Source organism: Austrofundulus limnaeus, unplaced genomic scaffold (genome assembly GCF_001266775.1).
Source record: "Austrofundulus limnaeus strain Quisiro unplaced genomic scaffold, Austrofundulus_limnaeus-1.0 Scaffold91, whole genome shotgun sequence".
Taxonomy (NCBI): Eukaryota; Metazoa; Chordata; class Actinopteri; order Cyprinodontiformes; family Rivulidae; genus Austrofundulus; species Austrofundulus limnaeus.
This window is the reverse complement of record NW_013952493.1, coordinates 980,117-990,127: the sequence shown is the minus strand read 5'-3', so window position 1 is coordinate 990,127 and position 10,011 is coordinate 980,117. Positions and strand designations below refer to the sequence as shown.

The window sequence follows — 10,011 nt, the reverse complement described above, 5'->3', positions numbered from 1 at the left end:
AGTTCTGCTACTTTCTGCTATTCTTCTGCTATTTCAGCTATAGTTCTACTAGCTGCTACTCTTCTGCTACTTCAGCTATAGTTCTGCTACTTTCTGCTATTTCAGCAATAGTTCTGCTACTTTCTGCTATTCTTCTGCTATTTCAGCTATAGTTCTGCTACTTTCTGCTATTCTGCTATTTCAGCTATAGTTCTGCTACTTTCTGCTATTCTTCTGCTATTTCAGCTATCATTCTGCTAAATTCTGCTATTCTTCTGCTATTTCAGCTATAGTTCTGCTACTTTCTGCTTTTCTGCTATTTCAGCTATAGTTCTGCTACCTTCTGCAATTTCAGCTATAGTTCTGCTACTTTCTGCTATTTCAGCTATAGTTCTGCTACTTTCTGCTATTCTTCTGCTATTTCAGCTATAGTTCTGCTGCTTTCTGCTATTCTTCTGCTATTTCAGCTATAGTTCTGCTACTTTCTGCTATTTCAGCTATAGTTCTGCTACTTTCTGCTATTCTTCTGCTATTTCAGCTATAGTTCTGCGCAAATGGCATTCACACTTGCATTTTCGTAGGAAATGCAAATTTTCTAGTTATTATAGTAGAAGGAAGATGTCAGTGTGTTGCAGTGTCTGCTCAGAGCAGAGTTCATGTGTTTGTTTTGGTTCAGTCCGAATTCTTACGCTGAGGCCTGTGTGCTGTACTGTGAACCTGATTGGAGTCAGAAGATTGAAAATAAAGTTTTAACAAGAAATCTAGCAGATTCCTGTTTATTCCGACATACCATTTTGAACAACGCATATTTTCCCCACAACCAAATATAAAATATTTGCTTACTTAATAAAAAACAGAATAGTTTAGAAAAGCTTCTTCTTAAAAAGACCCATCAAAGTTATTGACATGAACAAGTTTCTGCTTTACTGAGAAACCAGCTCAGAAATGTCGCATTTTAAGACCTACTTTCTCTTAGAAAGTAGTGATTCACTGAAGAGTCGTTACTTCTGCTTTCTGTCACACATTTGAGTGACRTTTTACCCTCCTTTGAAAATATGATTCTAACAGTAATCCTGTTTTTGAAATAGCCTTTTACAAATCAAAACTCTACATATAAAATGGCTGTATTCTTTAACAAATAGGTTTTTGGGTAAAGTTGGAAAATTGTGAAAATGACAAAAAAAAGTTCTCAGCATGTAATGTAACAACTTTGAACTATACACTTTTTTAATCTAAACATTCAAAACTCAAAAGTTCTGTTTCTTATCTGTAAATAAGAAATACTATGAATAGATCAGTGTTCAGACTTGTCATTTTATTGCCATTAAAACTCTTAAAAATCAGTCCAGTTAGTTGATTGAACTACTAAAAACGCATGGATTTCCAGCTAGTGTTAGTTATGACTATTAATTTGGAAAAGATGGTGTATACTGTAGAGCTGAGCATGAAAATACTTAAAAGACCTTGAATGAAAACTGGAGCAAGCTGTTAAATGTTAATGTAAGTTGTGGTGGGGAATAGTCTGTAATTCCACTGTGATCCCAGAAAGTTATGTTTTGAATGCTTTTAGTAAGCATAAGATAATATACCTAATGTGAGAGGCTAAACACACATCATTAGTCTTAGAAACACCATGAAGACAGCTCTGGTTTCTTCTCAGTCTGTTGAGGTGAAGATTAAAATGGTTACTGTTTTACATGTTTACACAACAGCCTTTAACAGAGTTTAATTGTTGAACTTGTCAGTAAAGGTAAGAATTACACACAAATATGCAACACTAAGTTACCTTCTGAAGAGTTGAGGGAATCATCAGCACCATGCATGACAAATACCAGCCACAAACACATGAAATGAGACGTGTGAGTGATTGAAAAAAGAACAAGAATAAGGAAAACATGAGAGACAATAAAACACAGATTGAAGATGAGAAGAAATAAAATGAAGTGACCCTAAGACAAGCTAAATCAGAAAGCCAATGAATCACAAGCTGCGCACTAATTATTTTATTTGGGTTCTAAAAGTCAAAAGTACAGTAAACATCCAACAGCTTAATTTTCCTGATTTAGGCAAATTAATCATCTGGAAGGCAAATGATTAATTAATGCTGATGAGCTGAAACTAAAAGCAAACACATTCAAACTTTTTTTTTTTCCCAAGGCAGCTGAAACCAGAGGGAAAATGTGCAGCTTTTGAAATGCAGAGATTTTCTGTTCAATCATCACACTGTCATGTCATTAAGCCAGGAACTTCAAACGCCGCTAATCAGAAATAGATTATAAGTCATATTTGGTTGTATCAGATTTAAACCAATGGGATGCAAGTAAAATGAAAATCAAATTTGTCTGTAACAACACACAAACAGTTTGCAGTGATATTTAGGACAGGCAAGGTCACAGTTTTTAACAAACTATCACTTTTTATGAAGCTTGAGCACTAATACAAATGTTGCTAATCAGCAGGGGTGATTGAGTTCTCCTGCAGGGGAAACACAGCTACAACACAAAACAACGTATCATCTGTTTTCACTATTACAGAACAAACTTGTACCTTCAGCAGAAACATGAGAAATACCAGCTAGACACAACACAAGAAAAGCAATCAGAAAATACCTATACCTAAATCTCTAAATTATACCTAAATAATTTGTGATGTCTAAATTTTTGCCATTCTCCTCCAGAAATGTAAACTTTTATGACTGATTGCTCTAAGCAGTATTATCTGATGTCCAAAAGAGTATTTGTCCTGGAATTAAAAAAAGATGTATAGAAATATTGATTTAAAGTCATTATTAGGTGAAGATATATATGTTTTCATCAAATTTATTTCAACTATATTAATTCTAAACTGTACTCTGTACTTAGTTGCAAACATAACAGACATTTGTTCACTGACACAAAACTAATCCAACATGCTAGTACTGTATATAATTTTTCCCTACTATTTCCTATTAATAAACATTTCCAAAGTTTAAAACCAGCAGCAATTTAGTCTCTTTGTCTAAAAGGCCAACATACAAATCCTTAAGCCATCCTTTTTATCCATTTCTGAGTTAATAATAAACAGTGGTGTGAGCAGACTGAGGTAAGAATAACGAGATGAATCACTTACTTTTGTAAGTTGAACCTGATGGATAGAGCAGACAGATGAGATGAACCAACAGATAAAAAAATGAGTGATTAAAATCATAAAATGAAATGAAGAGATGAGATGATCAGTAAGTAAACTAAACAACAAATCATAAAGCTCCACAGAAGCTCTCCTCAGCCAATATACACACGCAACCAGCAGAGGGCGATAAACACCAACAGACATGCTCAAGATTTATTGAAAGACTCGCATACAGATTTCTTTTAACCAATAAACCAAAACATCATGACCACTGACAGGTATGGTATGACTGCTCATCTTGTTACAGTTCAGATCTTACAAGAAAAACCTGCATCCTGGCATTTCACATTTCTCATTATCCAAACATTTCTACAAACCACATTTCCCCTCACACACACATCCTGGTATTTGYACCAAACCGAGGACATTGTATTGACTTCCATTCATTTTTGTAACTGTATTTACGCCTAACCCAGACATTTTCCCTAAAATTAACCATTACTGGTCTATAGTTAATCCTAACCTGAACCAAAACACATCATAACTCTAAACCTAACTAGTACAGCACAGCAGAGCTGCAAACAAAGTGAGGACATTGAAGCAGTCCTCACTTTACATCAAAGACCTCACTTTGATAGCAACTATGGCACAAATGGTCCTCGCTCTAGTCAAAACAAGAGCACACACACACACACGCTCTTGAAAACAGCACACCTTCACAACAAGCAGCAGTGAGCCAGAAAAACAACACAAACAATCTAAGATGTTTATTTTTCTTCTAGCGTCTCAGATCTGATGCTATATGCACAAAGACCAATCTTAAAAAGACCTCAGCCCAAAATCTACAGACCCAAATATCTATCACTGATGTGTCAACAGCAGACACCTCAGAACGTCCTCAGATACTCGTTGTTCAGGTTTTGACCAGTCAGTCATGTTTTAATGGTAACAGTGATCATATTCATATTGCTGATTGGTCAACAAAGCAAGTTTGACTTTTGATGAAATCAGTGAGTAATTCTGTGATTTAAATAGCGGCAGATTGTTTGGATAAATAAGTGTTTCTTAAATTCTTGGATGACAGGATTTTCCTCCATGGAAAAGTAAAAAAGGATAAAACCAGCAGTTGATGTAGCTCCTGTTGGCGCAGTGAAAACATTGGACAGAAAAGATGCTGTTTTTATGAAACTGTCCAAATATTTCAGATGCTCTACTTGATAATGTGTTTATAGAGATGCGGTGTGAGTAATATGTTTGTGAAGACAGAAATGAAAAAGGTTTTGATAAAAGCTTGTGCTGTAAATCGTGCACTTACGAACAGGCTCTGTCTTGAAGAACTCAGCAGGGCTGCTTTCTCCTTCACCCTTCCCGTTAATGGCTGCTAACTTTACTTCGTAGCTGGAGTCTGGCTTCAAGCCTGTTATTGTCACCTCATTGTTCAAACCTGTTACAATATCAGAGACAGGACAAGTCCTGTTGAAAAACACCTTCACAAGTTTGATGAGTAATAGAACAAACTCATCTCTTTTTCCAACAATACATTCATGATTAACTCCTGTAGTAGCAATCAGAATCAGCTTTATTGTCATTCATACACAACATCAAAGATGCAATGCAGAATGAAATTGCAGTTAAGAACACAAACATTCATTAGTTCAATTTCTAATTTAGTCCAATAAAATATTAACTGATTGTTTTTATAAGAGGTTCTACAACAGGAAACATAAAAATAACAGCTGTCGAATGATTTAGGGACAAAAATGACTTTTGAGACAATGACTTTCTATTTCACCCTAAGCTATCACATATTTCAAAAAAGTATGATTTATCATTTAAAGAAAACCAATTTAATGGCATGATATAAATACACAAAAATCTTTTTTTATAAACAATCCTATATAAGTAATTTTGTTACTGAAGCCAAATAAGCAAGAAAAACAACAGCAACAACACCACTACTAATTTAGTCGTTTGCTTGTTTACCATCTGGAATCTCGTAGACTCTCTTCATCCAGCCTCCTCTTCCCTGAGTCCTCCACTCTGCTCTGTATTTCAGAACAGGAACGCCTCCGGTGGATTCTGGCTCCCCAAACTGGATGAGTGCAGTGGTGGAAAAGGGTCTCACTTCATCAATGAATGGAGCTGATGGAACCTCTAAAAGCCGGAAAATGCAGTCGATTTACCACAAAACACTGTAAGATTGCAGTCTACTGTAGTAGTCAGACTTCATAGTTTTTTCTTTAAATGATGGGCCATAGCTTTTAGGTTTAAATAGCATATAAAACAACTTGAACTTAAAAGAAAAATAAGATTCAAACCAATGATGCTGCCTTTTATCCTTAATGCTGAACTTAAGTAAAGACAAGAATAAATTAAATCCTCTTATGACTAATTAATTCAGATAGAAGTTATTCTCCTTTACCGTTATTTACCCTTATTTCATAAATTAGTGTTTTGATACTAACTTTAAAAACAAAAAACACAACAAAAAAACTAATAAAAATTATTAGCCTCAATAATGTTCAAAACCTTTGCCAGAAACTAAAATTTTGAAACAAAAAAACCTTTGCAGTCTGCACAAAATTGAATGTTTCAATTAAATCAATATCCAAACACTGCCTAAAAATAAAAACCAGTAAAATTAAAAAGCATTGTACTTTGAGCTGTGAGGTATGGACATAAAAGACAATGTGGTTTCATTTAGTCTTTTCTTTTGTTTTTTGAGAGGAATATAATAATTTTCAGCATGCGCTGTGCTCCTCATTATAGAGAAAATGATTTTTTWAAACTATTTAACCAGTTGTATCACAGCCTCATCATCTCCAAGTATGGGTGGCAGCTCCAGACCCAGACTCATCCTGTGGTGTGAACACAGTTCTGTACTGCATCACTGTGATCTGAGAAGTAAAAAGGCACTCTGTAATTACTGCAGTTGCCTTCAGTTAAAAGTGCAGTTTTCCTCCCATTCATTCACTTTGAGTGGTGGCTTAAAACGGTTTYTCTCTCTTCCATCTGCCTTATGGGTACGTCTGCAGTCAGTGGTAGCAGTAAGAGGTACCAGCAAAATGCTGTAAGAGTTTCCTTATAAGGCTTTCAGTAAACTAGCAGCACACAGGGATACATACAACTTAAACTATTGTTTTACATTACCTGCTTACATCCACAAYAAAAAGAGATGAGTGTTAAGTTACCTGTTGTCTATTAATCTAAATTTATCTTCCTAAACAAGCCATGCTTCTAAAAACTCATGCGGTAGATTTTTTTTGCCACATCTATGATCACAGTCCAAATAAATAATTTGATGCATTAATGATTTTGTTTCACAGTAAATACAGATGTATAACAGACTGAATGTATGCCATGCATTCTGACATTTTCATAACATCTGTTCTAGATTTGTTAAAAAAAAAACCTTCTTGCTGATTATGAACAAACACTTTAAATGCCAATTAAACAAGAAACTGAATCACAGCCTCATCACTGACCAGCCTGAATGAGCAGGAACTCCTTGGACTCTGTGCCCATATCGTTTGAGGCGGTGCAGTTATAGCTTCCAAAATCATTTTCAGACTCAGGGGTAATCTGTAGAGGAGGGGGAAAATGAAGCAGTAAATGAACGAGGGGCACTGGAACAAAACGGATGAACAAACTTGTGTGTCAAATTCTACGAAGGTGACCTTTTTGTTTGTCCATTAGAGTAGCCTACTTCTGTTTGTTGCTACGAGCCTTCATGCTGCTGAATTATTCATGGCCYTTTTTTTTCCTCCCACAAAGGAGTTGAAAGAAAACCCCTTCACTTCCAAGTCTATGCTCATGAAATCTTTATGACGTGAGGTGGTAGGGGGCTACGAGGTGTGTCTGTGGATGAATTGTGCGTGTGTACAGTATGTACATGTGTTTTAAATATGCATACCTGCAGGAAGCTGGATAAGGGAGTTCTGAAGATCTTGATGTTGGTGCTGTTTGAGTTGGGAAGCTGCAGTCCATCTCTCAGCCAAATGATAGACACATCACTGGGAAAAGCTTTGACTTCACAGCTGATATTGACAGGATTTCCTTCCCAGGTATACACTGCAACTGTCCCATGGATCTTAGGAGTATCTAAGAAATAAACGTTTTACAGAACCTTCAAAATACTGTGTAACACTTTAGTAACTGTGAATCCCTTATTGTAATATTTTAGAGAAACTTTTAAAGCATTTTTATAAGGGAATACTCACATCGAACCTCCAGATAAACYGATTGTTCGTCTTCTCCAATGGCACTGCGCGCGGTGCAGAGGTACTGACCAGCATCTGTGTACTTGACGTACTTCACGGTGAGGGAGGACACCCGAGCATCACTCCTCACTACAACATTTCCATCCAGGCTCTAAATTACAACAAGAAATAATTTGGTATGGGGAAGGGAGAAACAAATCAGATTATTCTGTGGCCATATTGGCACTATGGCACGATAGAGCAGAAAGCAGTTTGACCTGAAAAAAAAAAAAAAAAGGCAGCCTTTAATAAAAAAGAGTGGGCATTAAATTAATGAAAGAGGTGAGCTCTGCTCTAATAAGAYGTGAGAACTTAAGGACATAGATGACAAGGCAGGGAAGCTTCTAAATAATTGATGCCAGACGCCATTAGAAACCATCTAAAGATTTTCACATGGCAGCTTTACAAAGTTGTGAAATACGCTGATGCAGGTCCACGGGCAGCAGAACTTTACTGGGTGTTCCATGCCTGCACTTTCACACTCGAGCTGATTGCTCTCTTGCATATTAAGTAAATGAYGTTTTTATCAGATCAAATTAAATATTTTGATTCTTGAAGATGCTTTGCTTCTTATCCGAGGAGTTTTCTAAATTTGAAACTAAAACATGCTGTTTTAAATTAAACAAGCTCCAAATTTTGCACCTTTTGGTTCAGTATTAAAAGAAAAACCTCAAGTAAGAAGCCAAACATTAGAAAAMAAAGTCCAGTTATCCTTTATTTAATTTGCAACAAATGTTATTTACTTAAAACAAAATGATCTCAAATTAAGTGTAAAAGTGCAGACATGGATCATCTTGTGTTGCTGTCACTGGACTATTTTTGTTATTTTTGCTGCACTACTACGCAAAGGTCTTCAGTACAAACCTTCAGTCAGCATGTACTCTTGTTTCAGTGATGAGGAGAACATGTCAAGATACACAGTGTTTGAAAGCAGATACTTTACAGCAGGAAGCTCTCTAATGATATGTTTAAGTAAGAAATGTAGTCTGCATACATCTGGTTTCAAGRAACTAAACCGTGTAATTTGATCAGATGCAACTTTTTGTGTTGTGATTGTTGTCATGTGACACTGAACTGACAGTGTATCAGATAGGTCAGAGTAGCTCTAATAAAATATAATGATAATTAAAATACTTGAARCCGCTAAACTTTGTTTTACCATAAAAATGAAAAATAAATAAATAAAAGCATTAAGAAACCACAAATTGATATTTTGTTTCTGCTCCTAATGACACAATCTCATCTGAAAACCTACCAATTGTAAACTCAGTGATTCTCAGACCAAATCAAATTTAATTTATGGATCGGAGAGATGCTAATGTTTCTCYGCAGTACTTTGTACATTTGTCTCTTTTCCGAGAAGGCAGAGCTGAGTTTCTAAATATCTCTTATGTCTGCTTTGATGCAAACTGAAGGTGAAGAATGCTTTTAAATGTACTGAATTAGAAACCAACCTGGGCAGCCATTTAAGAAAAAAAAAAAACATTAGTTTGTATTCAGATTCWATACACAATGCATGTCTGAGGCATTCATTATGCACAGCAGGTCTCACAACCAGGGAGACACTTACATAACACACACTACCCTTTATTCTGACCCCTGTGCAGTTAGCTGTCTCAGTCGACCCCTGTGGTACTGAGGACTGCTGCATCTTTGCAACGTGCCACACTGAGTAGAACCATTAAATCCTAATTAAAAAGATGAATTCAGGTTCAAGTCCTTTTCATTTCTCTGTTCCTTAATATTGAAAAGCAGCTTATAATGTCTCTATAACTGCACCCTGATATTACTTACAGTACATAAAAACTCTGCCTGTAGAAAAGTATACACATCACATCATTTTTGTTTTTTAAAACCAAACTTTAAATTGGTGTTATAGTCAACACCAAAAGCCATTATTTGCTTTTTTTCTGCTTCTTCTAAACAGATGCGACAGAACATTCAAGATATCCAAACTTGCTATAAAATTAATGAAAAGGGAAGAAAAAACAGCAAATACATTAAGATTAGTGTCAGATAAATAAAATCAAACTGACAGCAGAGTTTTCCAACAGATTTTTCTTCTGTGCAAACAGAAGTGAGACGCAGAGGGAACCTTGGAGCATAAAATTGGCACTACTCAGAGGACACGTTAAACTCATGTCTCATCAAATATTAAATGGCCTGGCATACCAATGTACCTTGCCTTGTATGACCTATTAAATGAACATACTCAGTATTCTCACAGTGCGCCATGCTCCCCATTCCCCTTGTGTGAGTCGTAATTGGATGTCTTGCAGAGAGAGACACACTGATCAATCTAGAGTGTAGGTGAACTTAAAAAACCCAATCATTATGTCAGAAAGTGAAAACTGTTATTGCCTTATTTATTAATGCAAACCTGAGTACATGAAAAAAGAAACCATGTGTGCAAAGATRATGCTGGAAAGGGATTTGCAAACCTACAGTTTATTAAAATAAAATAAACTATAATAAACAAGTCTATTTTTGACCCCTGTGTGTGTGTTTTAGGGAAAAAAAAATTGTTAAAACTAAAGAGTGAGAACAAAAATGGTTTGGCTTCTTTAACGGTAACCAGCTGTTCATTAGTAGCTGAAATTAGTTATTTGTTTTCAAACTGGACATAACATTTTTTATTCACTATATTAGTAGCTTATTATTATTG

At 35.6% G+C, this 10,011-nt stretch overlaps 2 protein-coding genes across 20 annotated transcripts in view; one reads left to right on the top strand and one right to left on the bottom strand.

The window, feature by feature from the left end:
* The window catches only part of cadm1b (cell adhesion molecule 1b), a 327,978-nt gene that overhangs the window by 48,342 nt on the left and 269,625 nt on the right, over positions 1-10,011 (top strand). The gene's annotated exons all lie outside the window — the stretch shown is intronic.
* The window catches only part of ncam1b (neural cell adhesion molecule 1b), a 72,892-nt gene that overhangs the window by 11,684 nt on the left and 51,197 nt on the right, over positions 1-10,011 (bottom strand). For 7 of the 18 annotated variants that reach the window (XM_014012441.1, XM_014012431.1, XM_014012444.1 and 4 more), the window contains 8 exons: positions 7,308-7,458; positions 7,001-7,188; positions 6,573-6,669; positions 5,071-5,241; positions 4,403-4,531; positions 3,088-3,102; positions 2,527-2,553; positions 1,766-1,768 (listed from right to left, as the gene is read on the bottom strand). In XM_014012441.1, coding sequence (XP_013867895.1) covers positions 1,766-1,768; positions 2,527-2,553; positions 3,088-3,102; positions 4,403-4,531; positions 5,071-5,241; positions 6,573-6,669; positions 7,001-7,188; positions 7,308-7,458 — 781 coding nt within the window. The remainder of the gene's footprint in view (positions 1-1,765; positions 1,769-2,526; positions 2,554-3,087; positions 3,103-4,402; positions 4,532-5,070; positions 5,242-6,572; positions 6,670-7,000; positions 7,189-7,307; positions 7,459-10,011) is intronic. The other 11 variants (XM_014012435.1, XM_014012447.1, XM_014012439.1 and 8 more) reach the window with 3 other exon arrangements.